Source organism: Cryptotermes secundus, unplaced genomic scaffold (genome assembly GCF_002891405.2).
Source record: "Cryptotermes secundus unplaced genomic scaffold, Csec_1.0 scaffold258, whole genome shotgun sequence".
NCBI classification, from domain to species: domain Eukaryota; kingdom Metazoa; phylum Arthropoda; class Insecta; order Blattodea; family Kalotermitidae; genus Cryptotermes; species Cryptotermes secundus.
The window spans coordinates 791,812-811,644 of record NW_019730106.1 but is presented as its reverse complement, the minus strand read 5'-3'; the positions used below and the strand labels follow the sequence as shown (position 1 = coordinate 811,644).

Genomic DNA, 19,833 nt, shown 5'->3' with positions numbered 1-19,833 from the left:
CTTGTATAGCATGAAATGGGAGAGACGAGGAATGTGTATAGGATATTGGTAGTAAAGCCAGAAGGAAAGAGACCACAGGGAAGACCAAGGTGTAGGTGGGTGGACAATATTAGAATGGATCTTAAAGATATAGAATGGGATGGTATGGATTGGATAGATCTGGCTCAGGATAGGGACCAGTGGAGGGCTCTTGTGAACACGGTAATGAACCTTCGGGTTCCATAAAATGCTGGGAAATTCTTGAGTAGCTGCAGAATTGGCGGCTTCTCCAGAAGGGCTCAGCTCCATGAGTATTATTGCTAGTGGGGTGGGACTAAGTCCTTTGTACTGCGCCACTTCTAAATTAAAATCAAACTTTATCAGTTACAGAAGTACATAATCACATTTCTGTGTCACTGCAAAAGGCCATTCAAAGATTGGAAACAAAAAGGTAAAGCTCCATGTATTCTCAGACCTCGACACTATTTGAAGGTACAGGTTAGTAGCGAGTTCAGATCGCCCTTTCGTCACGCGAGGGCTCCTCTCTGTGGTTGCAGGGGCCTCAGAGATGTTATGGAGGATATCATGTAAGAGCAAACTTCCCAGACAAGATAAGACGTGTCGTCATTCCGACCGCAAGGAACCATAGTAGTTGAGACAGAATAGCTAACAAATGTAAGCCAACCAGTATATCTGTATTTCTCGCAGAAAATTCTTCCTCTCAAATGAATGAATCTTGGGTGATAAGTTTGTCTAATGATGCTTTGTCAGATGAAAACTTATACAGTGCCGTGTGCAATGTAACTACGAACGATGAATTGGAAAGGCTGAGGAGGGAACCAGTGAAGACATTTGTTTTCCTGGAGTCTCAAACGACTAAGCATAAGACTGAGACTTCAGGTCTCTTCTCCTTTCCATCACATATCCGCTTCCTTTACTACAGACATTACATTAAATGCCAGTTGCAACAGATTTCTGATCACTATACAAATGCTAGTGAGATATCTTTCATAGTGTCACGTATTATGTGTGACTAAAGCCCTGGTTTTGGATTGGTGAATGTATTTATTGATCACTTATATATACGACTCGCAAGTACAAGTAATTACAGTGTCACCGATAGCCTCCACAATCCACGAATCACCACAGCACCCGCTACACCTTTTTCCAACCTGTTGTGTTTTCACCAGCCATTCCCTGGCAACGGTTTCTAACAATGGAGATTCTTCAGCTACATGCGCTCAGAATCTTTCTTCAAGCCTTATATGCAGAACTCTCTCTGTCCCTTGCTTATCACATTTCTGCACGGACCACACAGAAACACCCTGTTCTCATTGTTGCAGTCCAAGTGTTGCATTATTGAGACTCTGCTGTCTAGCAAGGGGACATATTTACCGAGACGTTATCCAGAAAGAGTTGCTGTTTACAGAGTCGCCGCTTAGCAACGGGTTTCTACGCAGCGCAGTTGCCACTTCACTGATAACAGACTCTCTCCACTGTATGTGAACCTCAGATATATTCACTGTATAATTTAACGCAACTTGAGAAGCTTATCTCCCTTACAATTAAATAATAGCTGGGATCCAGTTCTAATCACTAATAGTTGTACATGTTCTCTGCAGCCGTCGCGATTCTCCCTACGCCACCCTTAGAAGTGAGGGGTGAGACACAGATTTGCTCTAATACCGATTTCTGATTCCTTCCTCTCTTTTCCTAAATCAACCCCTTATCTTCAACCCTTTTCTTAAATTTACCCACCCATCTCATCTCACGGAGTGTCGGACTAGTCATTAAGGGTGCTCAAGAGAGAGTACAGAGTTTTGTACGAAGGAAGTGACATTTTTTTAATATAAATATAAAATGGCGACTTAAGTACCTAGCAATCAATGTTGGTGAAGTTTCTGTACCTAACAAATTACTCTAATGTGAGATGTACAATATGTTCATTAACATGTTAAAAAGACATAAAGACATAGTGGTTCTTGAGTATACAAGATCTGGAGCCTAGAAACTATACATTTAGATTCTGTTATAATAACAGGTTTACAATCTCTGGAATAACGTTTACTGACGAGTCTTTATTAATCTCTGCCAGATCGCGACAATAGTTGATTTGTTATACAAATATTACGTTAAAATTTGAGGTTCTTATGGCGTAACGTTCTAGAAGAGAGTAATTTCAATTGTTATGTTAGATATTGCCATTATCTCAGATGTATTTATAGATAACACATGCAACATACAAAGGACAATGCGCAACATAATTATGAAATTAACGACTTTGCCGTAAAATTAAATAAAAATTTAATCTTTGTTGGAGTGTTACCAACATTCCAATGAAATGTCAAATGTGTGGCTTTATAAAGCAATAGTCCAAACACGATTACATTCAAAGCAAAACCAGTTTGGTCATTAGTAGAGAACTGAGACATTCCAACCCGTGTCCTTACAAGACCCGGCATGTTGGCTCCTGATGAGCCTGGCCCCTTTACGCCCACCAGCACGCGCGTCAAATTAGGAAAAGGTTGCTGGCATTTTCGGCGTACTAAGAGTAATTACTTTAATTAACAAAATGGGCTCTCAAGGTGGTGTATGTGTATATGGCTAGAGAGGGGAGGCGGCAGAAGGAAGGTTTAGGAGATATGTGTGCCAAGGAAGGGATGGAAATAGGGGGGGCTGAAGTGTGAGTAAGAGTGGTGAATAGGACAAGTTAAGGAAACTGAGGCTAAGCTCCATGTGGTATCAGCTCCCGCCACCACCCCATGTTATATACATATGTAATGTCGATTTGTGTGGAGAACTACTGTTCCACATATTCTGGGTATGCCGTTAAACAAAACGTCAGTTTCTTCTGTGGTTCATTTCAGGTTACTGTCAAAGTCAAGATTTTATAAAGTTCGATTCTAGGACAATGAATAAGTTTTGGAAGGAAGCAGCCGTGACCTAATCGAGGTATTACTCCGGCATTTGCCTCGAGGAACCGAAGAAAATAACGAAACATTTTCAGACAGGATAGCAGGTGTCCCAGCTGAGAATGGGGCAGAGAACCTCCAGAATACAAGCTTACAGTGCTACAGTTATAACGGGGGCACGCGGTAACGTAGTTGATTGAGGCACTGTGCTACAAGCCGGAAGGTCACGGGTTTGATTCCCGATGAGGTCATTGGATTTCTTAATTGAATTAATATTTATCATTTTAATATCAGGGGCACACAGTAGCGTAATTGGTTGAGACACTGTGCTACAAGCTAGAAGGTCGCGGGTTCGAATTCCGATGAGGTCACTGGATTTTTTAATTGACCTAATCCTTCCAGCTTCTCTGTGGACCTGAGGTCAACTAAGCCTCTAACATAGATGAGTACCAGGCATCTTCCTGGGGGTGAAGGGCGGTCGGCAGGCGCGTGACGATGAGAACCCTGCCGCCATCTGTGAGCTGATTGTCTAGAAGATGTGAGAGACTCGACGTCTCACAATCCTACGGGCCTCTGCTGTCTGTTACAGGGATAGTTTTTTATTTTCTTATAACTATACCAGCATGTTCGGTCACAAAGCATCGAGTTTTCCGTATGCCACCGCTGTGGAAAACGTGATCAACAAAGGCAAATAAACGACTTTCCAAGGCAAACCATAGAAGAGATTTTAAAGTAGACCCTGACTGCTTCCTTCACTGTAGGAAGGGCATTTGAAATTAGTAGAGAGGAACACGTTCCTGTACACACAAAAAAAGTAAAAAAAGTAAAGCTATCCCTGTACCAGGCCGTGAAGGCCCAAAGGGTTGTGAGACGTTGAGGGTCCCACATTATCTAGACAATCGGCTCCAAGGTTGTCAGCCTTACGCGCCGGCCGCGCTTTACTCCCCAGGAAAATTATTTCATTAATTCCTGGTACTCATTTCTGATAGAGGCCGAGTAAACCCCAGGGCCTAGTGCGGCTGGAAAGATTAGGTCAACTGAAAAAAAATGAAATGACCTCATCGGGACTTGAACCCGCGACCTTCCGGCTTGTAGCATAGCCCCTAATGAATTACTGGGTTACTGAAGTTTATTAAATTATCAACGGAACTGAACTCCACAAAAGAACTACAATTGTTAAAATTCAAAACCAATTTGAGGAATAAACTAACTCCACACCATACAGCCCGTCACTGGAGAGTGAAACTTAGTTAAGCTAGCCAAGAAGCTCCACATTTACATGGAACGAAGATTCACCAATATTCTTACACAAAAGCCGCCCTTGGATCCCATTTCTGCATCCATCCCTCACTTACACATCCTGTTTTTCGAACATAGTTATAATAATTTTCTTCCTCCATGCCCAGGTAAGAGCCGGGATAGCGCATTCGGTATAGCAACTGGCTATGGGCTGGGCGACTAAGGGGTCGGAGTTCGAGTCCCAATGGAGGTAAGAATTTTCACTTCTCTATATCGTTCAGACCGGCTCTGAAGTCCACCCAACTCCTATCCAATGGGTACTGGGGTTCTTCACCCAGAGATAAAGCGACCGGAGCATGAAGCTGACCACTCACCTCTAACTAGTGCCGAGATCAAGAAAACGTGGGTCCATACATCTACTCCCTCATACGTCTTAAAGGAGTAGAGCTTAATTAGTTAAGCACGGGGTACAACTTACCGTGATCACGTGCACCAAGTGGTCTATTCTGTGCAAAATGATACATATATTTTTTTCATTGTTTCATGTGTGTCCCTATTTTTTTTAATCATATTAAAAATATCAGATGGGCAACACAAAATGGGAAAAGTCTTCTAGATTTCTAGATTGTAATGTTGCACAGCTCCATGGGTGGTTACTAATATTTCAGAGGAAGCTGCCCTGAGGTTGGGAGCAGAAGGGACTCTGAAACGGTAGTACACAGTATCACGGTACCATAACACCAGACACAAAATCTTAACTTTCACCGGGCACGAAAACTTCAGATCTCATCCACGAATTGACTCTTCATTTTGTAATTTCCTTCATTCTGCTTCCCTATTATTTTTATTATTTTTATTATTATTATTATTATTATTATTATTATTATTAGAGGGGGTAAGTTTCCCCATGCACTTAGACCAGTTATTGGTCCATTGTGCGTCCCCCTTTAATTTCTACTGTCGCCATACCCTATCGGTACTGATGCGTTCTATCAGCCCCGTCCAGCCAACAAGGTCGGCCCTCGGTACCTGATATTTCCCCCATCTACCAGAGGCATTGGAAACTATTTGGGCGGGAAACTTTTTGCCTAATTTTGCTCAGAGGTCTCCTAGAATCATAAGGAATTTTTACGTACCGTAAATCTACGACACGGAACCCACGGCTTAAAGTCCCTCCCGGATGACTTGTTCCCTGAATTTTTCCGCCCTTAAAAATTCCGCCGAGTTTGAACCCGCGTACCTTGAGTCATAAGGTGGGAACGTTACCCCTAGACTACGGAGGCCGCTGACTGTTTTCCTAAATAAGCCACGCTTGTTTCAGATGATCTTAATATTGTTTGAGTGGTCCAAAGTCTCTCTGCATCGGTTTAATGAATTTCGGTTTTAACTGGCAAAACACTTCGGTACTTCCCCGTTTTTCTCCGGTCGATATGTCAGTAAGTCATCGTATTAGTCTGGTTTATATGTGGTATACGAGTACTCCTTCAGTTGTGCAGGGAAAGTAACGCGCATCTAGTATATATAGATCATTCTATCGCAAATTAAATTTATGTTGCGCTGAGTTTGGGTTGCTCTTTGTTATAAATATTTTTTAATTAATAAAACACTGACAAAAGGAAAGAAAGGGCAAATTTAAGGTTACAACAAAGGTTAGAATTCACAGAATTACTGGGTCTGGTATTCTAGAGAGTAAAGAACACGATGTTTCGAAAATTGGATCTGTTTCCGTCCTCAGGTGAAGAGAGGAGAAACACCTAGTCAGTTGAGCCCCTCAGAAATATCTAATCTCAATCACTAGACTTCCAGCTCTAAGGGGCCCAACTGAATAGGCGTCTTATCCTCCTTCACCTGAGGACGGAAACAGATCCAGTTTCCGAAACGTGTTTTCTATTCTCTAGAATACCAGACGATGGGAAAAATCCAAAAACCCAATAATTCACCATCGTCAGAATCCTTTACAATCTAAAGGTTAGAATTGACTGGAAATCCAGAATTGGGAGTATCCGTTGGACATGTTTGTGAGGAATATGGATAGTTGGATTTAACGGACATTCGGAAATATCGGACATCCCTTCCACCTAATTTGTCACTCAAATCGAGTATATTCTGTATACCGTAACTCCTGCGAGATGTAGACTGCTCCGCACCACACGAATGTCGGAGAAGTTGCCTTATGATCGCGGCGGAATGGCTAGTCCGCACTGGTTTGTAGGTTTGTTTACGAAGTTTGAGCCGCAACTGCGACTCACAGAGAAATTTATATTGCATCATGTCAATCAATTGCTTCAAAGCAAAAAAAAAAAAAAAATTACGGGGGCATTCGTAAAGAAATACCTTTGGCGCCATGTTTCTTTACGTTTTGGAGACAAAAAGGGATCACAAAACTTGGAACTACACGCCATGAAGGAATAAAGGGAAGACAAGGCATAGTTGCAAGCTGCAGGACCAAAATTCTGAAACCGCAGCGAATTCATCAGCCTAAACGCCTATCAAGCTGGCCACATTATCTTGAACTATGTTCGTCATTCCTGAGATCCTATGTTTCAGAGTGCTTTACGGGGCAATTGATTCCTTTTTTATTTTTAATATTATTTCAGTCTCGAAACGTGCCTTTTCTTATGATCTCTTTCTATTTAGGATAATTTAGAAATAATATTTCGCTCCTTGTTCAGTGGTTTCACTTCATATCCAGTCCACATTCAGCATAAAGAACAGGTTTTCTTCAAGTCCGCTTACTACTTACAAGGATAATTGGCCATAACTCAATTTTGTTTTTCGATTACAACAACAAGAGTTAAAGCATTTAATTCAACAAAGGTTCTCAGCCATTTATGATATTTTCCTACTTGAGAAATATTTTGAATGTAAAAGAATTTTAGACTGTTTGCACATAAAAACTAAATATCATTTAAATCTAACTATGCGTTATATTCATTGTGTGTAGTGTGTCCTTTATTGTTTATGCGGCTTTGTGTGCTGTGTTTTGTTTGTGGTGTATTATTTTGTGTGATATGTGTTATTTGTGTGTTGTGTCTTATTGTAGTACCACTGCCACAGGGTAAAATCCCATTTGGAGTTAAATAATAATAATAATAATAATAATGTACATATGGGTATTTTGTATCCTTTCAGGCAAGAATGATCACTGTACCTAACCTACTGATGGCTCAACGATATCGCCTCTTACAAATGAATGTGACTTTTTAAACTCAGTGACATTCATTCGCTAATCTACGATTACTTATGTTATATTTTAGCGTCCTGTTGCACTGATTTAAGTCCATGATTTATTTAATGAACTGGTTTGACGTGGATAAGTAAGCACCTGAAGATGGCATTATTATGCCGAAACATGTAGTGCGAGGGAGAGAAGGAGATGAATGAGTGTATGCACTGCAAGACGGATTAAATAAATCATGGACTACGATTACTTATTGAAATATTAACTTACTTAATAATAATGTTGTATTTTAGGGTACTGTTGCACTGATTCTCGTCCATGATATGTATGTATTGGCCGTCTTGTAGTGCACTCAATCTTAAATGTCACTTCACTACATGTTTCGGCATCACTGTGCCATTCTCAGGTGTGAGATTTACGCTAAGCTATTGCATTGCTCGCCATCATGTGACGTTCATAAAATTATTTAAAATGTACTTTCTTCATCAACTATAATAAAATCTGTATATACTAAAACTTGTTAAGATTTATCATCTTATACGTCTTAATTCAACGCTCGCAGCCAAAAAGGAAGGACACATCACAAGACACAATATACACAAAATATAGGAAAAACGACTCCCATAGTGGAATAATCATACAATACGTGAGTTTGGATTAAGACGTATAAGATGATAAATCTTAACACGTTTTAGTGTATACAAATTTTATTGTAGTTGATGAAGAATGTACATTTTAAATAATTTTATGAACGACACATGATGGCGAGCAATGCAATAGATTAGCGTAAATAACGCACCTGAAGATGGCACAGTGATGTTGAAACATGTAGTGAAGTGACATGTGAGATTGAGTGCACTACAAGACGGCCAATACTTACTTAACAATATTTTTCCTTTCTAATGCATTTATGAATTGCGTAACTGAGAAGATAGAAGTAAAGGATTTCATATTAAATGGATACAATTTGAATTTCTTTTGTTATGTAGCGGAACTCCGATGAGTTCTTGGCACCATCGAATTTTCACTGTTATTAGAAGGACGTGGTTGAACACAAACCTACAGGATGGGTGGATATGTAGGAATATTATCCATGCCGGTATTATATGCATGTAACAGCGGTGCTACAGACATTGGTAAATGCGAAACGCAATGTCGCCCAGCACAAGAATATCTTTGAAAATTTTCTTTATATGAACCAAAAAGAAAAAAAAAGAAAGGAAGGAAGAAAATCAGCGATTTTAGTCCGCAAGTGAACTATACCGACCGAGCAACCGCCGCTTGTCGGCGAAGTTTAGTACCAACTTTTGCGGATATGGGGTGTCGCGTGGTCAGCGCAACGAATCCCCACAGCCGTTAATTTCTGTTTTTTAGACAGGAGCCGCTCTTTCCTTGAAATAGCTCCTCAATTATTCTCACAAAGCTGAGTGGACTCATTTCCAGACCCACTACTTCTAAGGAAAAATTTGGCAGCGCCGGGAATCGAATCCGGACCTCTGCATCTGTAGCCAGGAATGCTGACCACTAGACCACAGAGGCGATCCTGCTTTAAATGAACGTTGAAAATATTCCATTAATGTGATGTCATCAGTTATTATTGAAAGTAGAAAGGAAAAGGTTAAATATGTAGAAAACTATTTTTGTTATTAAAAACTTTTTATTTTATCCCATGAGAAAAAAATTTGGATAAGCTTTCTTGTGACAGTTCCACTTTATTTACAACTACGCGCCCAACTTTTAGTTTCATATTTCTTTCTGACGCTCGAATATAAGATAAGCCCAGTCTTCATGCAGAAAACGACAGAGAAATGCCGGCATTCCCACGTAACACAGGGCAAGAAGCCATGCAAAGGGAACTGACTAGAGTTTTCCCCTTTGGACTCGGAAGGCTATCACACGTTTCTTTCATCATCCTGTTATATCGCCCGCTTGAGTTCCCTTTTTTGAGAAAGTGGGGTGACGACTTCCCAGCTCTGTCGTGATGCCAGAAAATAGCTCCCTGTGCAGCATCTTCCTTCACCACTACTATCACCGTCACTCCTAATGGATTAGATTCTGTTCTGGCTCCTGCGAGAGATTGCTACCGTTCAAGCAGCTAGACTACCCTATATACACATGAGCTAAAGCACGGCTTATATTGTACAAAAGAGACGTTAACCCCTCCCTTTCCTCTCCTAAGTACACAGCCATAGACAACATTTTGTATCAACTACTCAGAGAAAATCTCACTTCAATTACTGTAGATTGCTAAGTGTAATTCCGGGCTATAAAGGATGGAATGAAGGCAGAATTCTGATTTCGTATTAAATGAGTTCTTTTTAAGGTTAAAATGTTACAAAATTGCTTCAACATGAGAGCAAACTTTTGAAAGTGGAAAATCGTAAAATACCAATGAACTTGAAGCTTTTCAACCATTTGTCATTATCATATCAAAGATGGACGCGCCATAGCTCAAGCGGTTAGTCGCTGGCTTCCCATCACGGTGGCCCGGGTTCGATCCCGGGTCTGGTCAAGTGGGATTTGTGGTGGATAAAGTGGAGCTAGGGCAGGTTTTCTCCGAGTACTTCGGTTTCCCCAGCCACTCTTCATTCCACCAATTGGTCCACAATCACCCTCACCTATCATCTGGGGCTGGTACAATAGGCCAGAAGTGGCCGCAGTGCAAGGGACTTAGTCCCACCCCACTAGCAATAAAAATCATATCAACGAAACGAACAGCGAATATTAAATTCGATTTAAAATTCCTGACGTTGGTATATTAATAAAATTATTGGCTTTCTGGGCATTTTCCACCGTCCCGCTTGTGTAATTTGAAACAAATTTTCTGGGATTGGACTCTGCTTCCGTCCCCAGATAAAGAACCTACTCAGTTGGGTTGGTTTGGGTGCCCGGAGGTAACGACTAGCTTTATCGATTAGGCCCGACTGAGTAGGCTTTTTACCTGAAGATGTACACAGATTTCAGTCTCCGAGACATGGTTTTCGGTTAAAAATAAAAAGGCGAATAATGCCCCAAAAGTTAACAATTCAATGAATCTTAAATCCCAAGTTCTGTTATAATGAAATGACGCAATAAACCTGAAATTTTAAATCATGTACATATTACACCGAATACTCGTAATTGTAACTTACTCTGAAGTCGTTACATGTAACTATGAAGAAACTGATAAAGTAATTATCAGTAGGCATTGGATTTTGGCCTCCAATGAAGCATTATAAATATCAGCCATTTTGTTTGACTGTCTGTAATCTCAAAACGGCTGGTAAGAAAGCGTTATTTGTATAATAATAAGCAACTATAGTACTACAACTGCTGAGTTCACCATGTTTAATACTCTCCTACTTCAGGATTTACCTTTCAGTTCGTTGTAAAATTTGTCTGTAATAAGAATCAGATATATGAATTCGCTCGTAATACATGAGGAAGAGTCCATTCGTCCATTTCGATCAGCCTTTGCCGGGGAAGAGTTATGAATCAACGAATTCACACATTTAAAGTGCCCAATATATGCAGTATATCAGATAAACATGTTCAGGTAGGTAGGGAGAGCTGTACTTCTTTCTCGCAACTGTGAAAATTAACTAATTAAACCTGATTATAGAATTCGAACAATCAGTTTGATGCAGAGACAATTCTCTGAAGAGTCCACTTGTATTCGGGGGGAGATACTCGATTTGCTATGGATTACCAACTATCGATTTAATTTTATTTTTTTTTTTAATTTCTTGGAATAATGGAGAGACTGAGTCCACTTTGCACGTCGGCCACTTTTGTCCTATTGCACTAACCCCTCATGATAGATGTTGATGAATGTAGAGCAACCAAGGCATTAGAATTCGCGTGGAAACAGAAATACTCAGAGAAAACCTGCCCCAATGCCACTTTATCCACCAAAAATTCCACTTGAGCAGACCCGGGTTTGAACCCGGGCCGCCGCGATTGGAAGGTGGCGACTAACCGCCTGAGCTATGGCATGGACTGTTAGTTTCCTTGCTCTCTACAGATAAACTTACGTTGAAACAGACTGCAACAATCTCTTCCAACATCCTAATTAGTTACCAATCGGGATTATTCCACCATAGATGCAATATAAACTGTTCATCTGTAAGAGCGTCGATAGATAGCATAAAAATCAATCAATTATGAGTTCAACACCGGTAACACAAAAACATGCTCGTGAACACTTTCATAATATTCTTCTTAACATTATCATCCTAACTCCTTAATGAAACTAATACTGGATCTCCGGAAACCACACTGGCATGTCCTCTGCTTAACAGGAGTATATCGAGCAGGAAATATGCAATTATGATAAGCAAATCTTTTATAACAAGGTTGCTGCCATAAGCTAAATAGGGCCTTCAATAGAAAATTTGTAGGCGCAATGACAAATATTATGCAAGGGAGACACGATGAACGTAATTAAAATGCCGCAATAGGTTAACCTCAACTGATTTCCAATGTAAGCCTCACTATGCCGGAAATTCTATTCTCCTCCTTATTCTAGAACTCTTTACACGCCCTGACTCTAAAACCACAGATAACATTTATCATGCGTCTTTTGCTGAGTTACCTCCCTGTTGCACAGTACTCATTTATATTTGTTATAAACACTCATTACGTCATTTAGAGATTTAGTTGTTTAAAATTTACGTAATTTGTTCTACAAAAATAATGTACTGTTCACTGTGCTAGTCCTTATTTAGGTTGCTTGTTAAACGTATTCATTGCTTACACACAAATTACTTATTTTTTTCTGCATTTATTGTTAAACTTAACGTCAGAAATATTAAGATTTAACATACAAATCTAGAATTACGTTTTTCCGAATTAAAAAGCCTTTCAGGAGGTTGAGGTACAGGGCGCACTGGCCACATTTTGAAATGTATGCTAGATTTTATTCGCAAAGCGTCACGTGAGGAGACTTAGGCATAGTTGGGGATAATTATGAAAGGGACCTTAACGCTAGTGGATGTAGACTGACATTTACTGGCTGTGACTTGTCAAATGTCACATCCTTGTGATCAAGGTAATGATCTCTTGTCTTCATAGGAAGCGAAAAGTTTTGCGTGCCCAGTAACTCTTAATATCTCATATGGTTAGTTAATTATTAATTACAATGGTTTTAAGAACAGCCATACCGGTCAGTCTCCTCTGTAAATTTCCAGGTAGAGGTGTTCTACTCGCGAATCACAGACACACAGAAATTGTTGCCTGTGTTATACAAGTACAAAATGAAGTCCTCATTGAATTTTATAACGTCACTTTTCTAACAATTCCAGAAATTGTAAGGTACTTATATATGAAATTTGAAGCTGCTTGTGACATTTTTGTGAGATAAGAGAGCCGTATGGTGTTCCTTACTATAGTCTCACACTTCCTTGCGCCTTCCCTGTAGTCAAATATAAGAGAACACATGGCCTACTGATTTGATTCCTTTTTGGCCAAGCCTCGCCAAAATGTTGATTAAACTCCAAGGATTAAGCTCGGAGCACGTAACCAATAGTTCTTGGGCAGATTATGCGAATCTTTTGTTCTCTGATTGTTGAGTAAAGCCATCTTCAAAAACAGCACAGGTTTCAGGATGGCCCCACTAAGCGGACCCTTCGCTAAGGAGAATTACTTACCCATCGTCCTTCGTGAGGGCTTTCTCGAGCTGCGGCGGCGGGTGTTGTGGAGGGGGCATACTGTAGCATGGTCCAGGGGAGTATCCGCTCGACGCGGGGGCAGGATAGCTGGTAGGTATCGCCCCAGGGTAGCCCGCACCGCCGCCTCCACACGAGTATGCTGCCGCTGGGTATGGCGTGTAGCTATTGGCTGGGTACTCGGCTTGGACGCCGGCCATGGCGTACCCTGGGTGGGGGCTCATGGGTGCATACCCTGAAACAGGCATACAGATGGGGTCTGCGGTCATTATAGTGTGCTCTTCTTGCTGTCATGACGAGTTTGTGCTCTATAGATAATAATAAAGTTGGAGTTTTCTACCTTCTTGGATATGACGTGTACATGACGTTATATCCCAGAAGATGGAACTCTTCATAGCCACAGTTCTGAGAACTTCAAATCCTACAGAATGCTAAAGTGGCTCCTGTGCTCAACTAAATATTACGCCATGAAGACATCTGTACGCATTTTAATCTCTGCAATGAGTGTAGATGATTTAGCGCCACGTTCCGGCCGTTCTACTCCCGGAAGCTACTAGATAGGAGGCTCGATGTCGGTCACAACACAGTGGTGATTAGTTTGAACAAATCTTGTCGGTTTAGGAGTATGTTAATAACAGAACCGCGTATGAATTGTATAGATTAGAGAGACTCAGTTCTTCCAAATGAATTTAGAAAAAAAAGAAATCCGAATTCTTAAAATAGGTCCGTCTCTTAGTAACAACATCCAAACAACAGGACCGATTTTGTTACAAATTGGTACGGGAGACCTACACTATTCTCCATCTAGCTATTTTAATTTTGTTACTTTGTTTAATTTTAAGTGCCATTTTATTTGATAGCCTAAATGAACTTTCATGTAGGTTTACATATTTTTATTCTTTTAACAGAATGGCATTCCATTCATGGCACTTCTATCATAAGAATAATATTATTCATAAGTTTCATTGACATTAACTGATCCCAAAAGACTAAATTAATTCTTGAATTTACATTATCTTAGAGAGATAGGATGGAATGGTATAGACTGGATTGATCTGGCTCAGGATAGGGGCCAGTGGAGGGCTCTTTAAACACGGTAATGAACCTTCGGTTTCCATAAAATGCTGGGAAGTTCTTGAGTAACTGCACAATTGGCAGCTTCTCAAGAAGGGCTCAGCTCCATGAATGGGTGAGTGAGTGAGTGAAATTATATGAACACTTTGACAGGATTTATACGATGCTTGAAGTACTATTCAATAACTATAAAGTATGAATTTCAGTCACATTCATTTAAGAGTCTCATATTTTTTGACTCAATATGCTGACGCTCGTAACTTTTGCTCCCATTGACAGATTTCGATGAAATGCAAAAATCGACACTTACTCTTAATGGCTATTACCATGTGAGAGTTCAATTCAATCTAATATCTATACAGCAGACAGATACATATATATTTTTCTAATACCATCCTGCCAGTTCAGACACTCATTCACTGTGTTAATAACACGCTCTGTAAAAACAAGAAACACTTCCTGTACCTCACGCACACGCAACTAGTGGGTACCAGTTTGAACCTCCACCTTGACAAATTTTTTTAAATGCAGACTGGAAAAATAACCTACATTTACTTCCTTTAATAACTTCTCAGGCCTACTGATGTCCAATTTTTTTCATCTAGTGTCAAAGATGTCACTGATAACAGAAGATACCAATCAAGAACTACGTAAATCACGAGATCTTCCTGTTGCAAACATAATCCGAATGCCAGTATTGTCAATATTAATAATCGCCAGAGGATCAGATTTCAAGCAAGCTAACCACAATAAAAATAATATGATATTGGGATTATTATTATTATTAGTATTACCTGTAGTCTGGGCTCCTGCAGTCGCAGGTATCATTTAGAACTCTGTTCTGAACGTGTGCGGGTCGAGGCTCCCACTGCTGATGACATAAACATGCTTATTGGTAACCAATTACTCGTTGTTTACTTTCCATACAGTACGGACAATTCTTCGTAAGATGAGGCACCGACTATACAATTAATTAATTTGCAACATCATGGGCTTCCTATACATTCTTATATAAAAGAAATATCGAACTTCCAATTGGTCCATGGAAACATATGAAAAGTAAAAAATCAACGACTGATTCGATGTTGTATAACATCAATTAAGTTTTATCATGTTTTACACAATAACTTCTAGTTTTTATATAATCTGACCTATTGTATTTTTACGCAAATTATTTTAAATGATTAATAACATTGTATCCAATCTAATGTACTGCAGTTCAATGGTGTATGTTTGTTAATATGTGTTTGCCTGATGATGGCCGTTAGTGGCTGAAACATGTAAACCTTGATTGTTTCTGTTTGTTGTGTTGTGACGGTCAATAAAGGAGTTGTATATTGTAACACAACAGGATGTACGAAATGAAAATTATACTGATGTTTCAGAGAAATTAAGTCTACAAGCTTTACATAAACGGAGACATCACCTTGATGCACTTTTTCTTGTTCAGGTCTTTCGTGGTCTTAAATCCTGCGCTTCTCTTTTGGAAAATGTTAGCCTTCGTGTAATCTTACGGGCTTCTCATTGTTTGGTGTTTGTCCCTCAAATAAACACTGTCCTTCTGCTTGCTGCGCCTATGCTGCCAATGCGGTGGGTAAAGATCTCGACATATTTACAATCAGAACAGTTTCTGCCAATGACACTAAACCTAAAATTGTTAATAATTTTGTTAATGATACTCTTAATTTTACTTGTATGTGGTCTTATTTTATTGTTCTCTCCTGTTAACGTTAACTTTAATTTTTCTTGCTATTATTATTATTATTACTAATCTGTTATTATTATGTAAATTCTCAAATTTTGTATTTGTTTTTTGATTATTTTTATGTAATTCTATGTACTCATGCTAACATTTTAATTGGCCTCTGTGCTCTTAAGTTGTACGTAAATAAACATGAATTGAATTGAATTAGGACGTTGAGCTGCCACACGAATAAATAAAAATTAATTGGGTTATTATTATTATTATTATTATTATTATTATTATTAATTTCTATGTGTGTATTTATGTGTATTGTCCTTTCTCACCACATAATGGAATTCATTCATTCATTCATCAGTAATCTGTCAAGACGACAGGTCCACAGTCTCTTCCAAAAGAGTTCCTCCACTTGGTGCGAATTAGACCTTTCTCCTTCAAATGAAAATATCCTCTTCTGTCCCCAAGGTCATCCAGCATCTTCTTACGTCTTCTTCCGCGTCTTCTGGTCACTTCTATCCGCTCCTCTATCTTTCCTTGAATAACTTCTTTTATAAGGCAGTTACCGCGTAAGATACGACCAATCCAATTAGCCATCCGTTTTCTTATTTCCTGTAGGATAATGGAATAACTATTCGAAATGTACTTATTTTATTTTCTCACCTGTTAATGTTAACTTCAATTTTTCTTGGAATTATTATTAATTTAATGCCATTATATAGACTGTCTTATTTGTATTTTGTCTTTTAGTTATATCTGTATTTCTATGTACTCGTGCCAACTTTGTTATTGGCCTCTGTGCTGCTAAGTTTGCACGTAAATAAACACGAATTGAACTCAATTGACTTGGATTGAATTGAATTATTATTAACTTGTATGTGTGCAAGTACGTGTATTGTCCTTTCTTGACACATAATGAAATAACCATTGGAAATGTACTTATATATTTTATTTTCTCACCTGTTAATGTTAACTTAATTTTTTTTAATTGTTATTAATTTATTGCCATTACACAGTATATTTGTCTTTTAGATATTTTTGTGTCTTTATACTAACTATACTTCCACTCCCCATATATCTTCATGACATCGTGGTTAATTAATTAAGCACAGGGACAACTTTGCTTTTTATATTATTAATTGTATGTAATATGTATGTATGTACAGTATGTAAGTATGAAAACCTTCCTAGCCGGATAATGGCATAACCATCCTAAATGTACATACTCTACTTTTTTCACCTCTTAATAATAATGTTTATTTTATAATGAATTTATTATTATTGTTATGCCTTGTTTTATATATTGTTTGTAAGTGTTTCTTTATTTCTTTCTTCTTACTCTTGCTAACTTTGTAATTGGCCGCTATGCTGTTAAGTTTGCACGTAAATAAACACGAATTTAACTGAATTAAAGTGGCACCAATTGCATTGTTACTGTCTAAATGGCAGATGCCAGCCAGTTTTTTTCTTTGTGTGTACGTGTTTTTTTCTTTAGTCCTTTGCTTGTGTTTATATTAATTTTGGCTGTTGAGCTGTTAAAAACTGAATTATTATTATTACTGATGTTTAAATAAATTATTACTATTACAATTAGTATTACTATTATTACTAGTACTATATAAACTGCCTTATTCTGTATTTGGTTTGTAAGAGTTTTGTTATTTTTTCTTCCTTCTTACTCATGCTAACTTTGTAATTAGCTTCTGAGCTGTTAAGTTTGCACTTAAATAAATAAAAATTTTATTTTATTATTATATTCGTGTTATGACATTTTTGTTTGAGGTCACTGGATTTTTCAACTGACCTAATACTTTCGGCCGCACTATGGACCCGTGGTTGACTCAGCCTCTAACAGAAATGAGTACCAGGAATCTTTGTGCGGAGCAAAGGACAGCCGGCGCATAAGACTGACAACCTCGTCGCCATCTGTGAGCCGACTGTGTAGAGAAAATGTGGGAACCTCGACGTCTCACAACCGCATGGGCCTTCATGGCCTGTCAAAAGGATAGCTTTATGATCATAATATCGTAGTTGTCGTAATTATAAGTTTACCATTTTGTAACGACAACAAATAACTCATGTTCTTGTTATATTATTATTACTATTATTGCAGTTCTGTCTGTCTTGATTTTCAATATGGATTCCTAAGTCACAGATCTGAAGCCCGTTTATAAATCAATTACTTGAAAGAACGACAAATAAATTTCATAACAACGCCTAACATCGTCACCGTAGAGCGTTATTGCTGAGCCAACGAAACTCACATAGCGGAATGCAGATTTCGTGAGCTTTATCAATAAAAACGTACGATTTTTCTCTCTCTCATTCAGACAAAAGATTGTGACGTCCTTGTCTCTTTCTGTGCTTGCATTGTGCTTCGTCTCGACACGCCATCGCGCGACTAGACCGGCCTGCACCGTGGAGGTTGTATCAATGCCCGTGTTCAATAACTGTTCCCCTAGGTGCCACTGAGAACAATGTCCAACCATACATGTTTTGTCCAGCCTCCAAAATATTGATTAGGCTTATAAACAATGAGTAACTTTTTTTAAACGTACCTACTGGTATATGCGTGTATGTGTGTTCGTGGTGAGTTTTGAGCTTTATTATTATTATTTTTTTATTTTATTTTCCATTCGTTGGTGGTAAAGAGGAGCGAGTTTTGAGGGGGGGAGATTTGGTGGAAGGTTGGGATGGATGAGAGTGGTAGAAATGAATATGTTCCTGCCCTAGGGATATTGTCGATGTGCCCCTTTTGTGTGTTTGCCTACAATCCTACATGGTCAATGCACATTCCCTTGCTGCCTGCCTACCACTAACTGTTCACATATGTATAGTTCAGTCAGACAAAAATGTACACATTTTATGCAAATTGTCGTACTGAATTGGTTAGCATTACAAGTATTTAGATATGCTCTCTATGTAAGTCTATTAGTGATTCATAATGCATTTTCGATTATTCGTTCTATTGAATGTTTTTCACGTGATTGGCATGTGTCGTGTAATATTGATACACAGACGAATGGAACTAGCAGCAGATTGAATTTACCTTCTTCACGTACTGCAGAACTATGAATTGAGTATCCACACTTGAGATCTCCGTCTTAAATGGTTCTTCGTGCATAAACAAAAATTAGACCCCATTTTATGTACAGAGAGAAATGTAGTCAGATTATATTTAGTGGCTCTCTCTCTTCAGACTACGTAGTGAAGAGTGGAATACGGTAACATGATTATGATTGAAAACATGGGAAGGATATACACGTAAATATAACATGGTGTAAAACGCAATTTAGGGCCGTGCCATATCTCAAGCGGTTAGTCGCCGGCTTCCCACCGCGGCGGCCTGGGTTCGATCCAGGGTCTGGACAAGTGGGATTTGTGGTGGACAAAGTGGTCAATCTTCATTCCACCAATTGCTCTACAATCACCCTCACCTATCATCTGAGGCTGGTACAACAGGCCAGAAGTGGACGCAATAGAAGGGACTTAGTCGCACCCCACTAGCAATAAAAAAAACGAAATTTTATGGTTTCAATAGATAGAGTTAATTTCACGAAGAACCTGGAGAAGATCTATCGTTTTCGGTAGAAAATTTATGAATGTAAAAACAACGATTTCTTTGTCTTAGTAGCATAATCTCACTACGTAAAATCTGAGAGGCATGAACTCAAGAGATTCAAAATGTCATCGCGTCTATAACACGTAACAAATATTCTTTTATACGGACTTTTCAGTTGTGTTCATGAAATTTATATGTAGGAAAGTTCCACATGCCTTGCTTTAATACCTAATTCATTAATGACGGGAATCAAGTACAAAGCCAAATGTTACATCTTTCTGCACGATCCACACTTGCTGTTTTACTTTCAACAAAAATCATGAATTTGCAATTATTCGAATTTCTGTTCCCACATGGAATATGAGAATCCCGAATTCTGAAACACAGTGTTACTACCAACTCAGAAGTTAACAAATTCCATGTTGGTATTACTGATACAGAACTAGCACAAAAACACAAATAGGGGGTGACCTTAGTGATACAATATTCATAAGAAATTAATGAAAATCACCTTTTTAAAATGTAATAGTAAAGTGGGGTAG

General features: G+C 38.8%; 1 protein-coding gene across 1 annotated transcript in view; it reads right to left on the bottom strand.

Annotated features, from left to right (window-relative positions):
- LOC111866038 (mucin-19) overlaps positions 1–19,833 on the bottom strand; it is a 519,428-nt gene that overhangs the window by 59,103 nt on the left and 440,492 nt on the right. Inside the window, exon 13 of the mRNA XM_023854546.2 lies at positions 12,939–13,215. Within this exon, the coding sequence (XP_023710314.2) occupies positions 12,939–13,215 (277 nt within the window). The remainder of the gene's footprint in view (positions 1–12,938; positions 13,216–19,833) is intronic.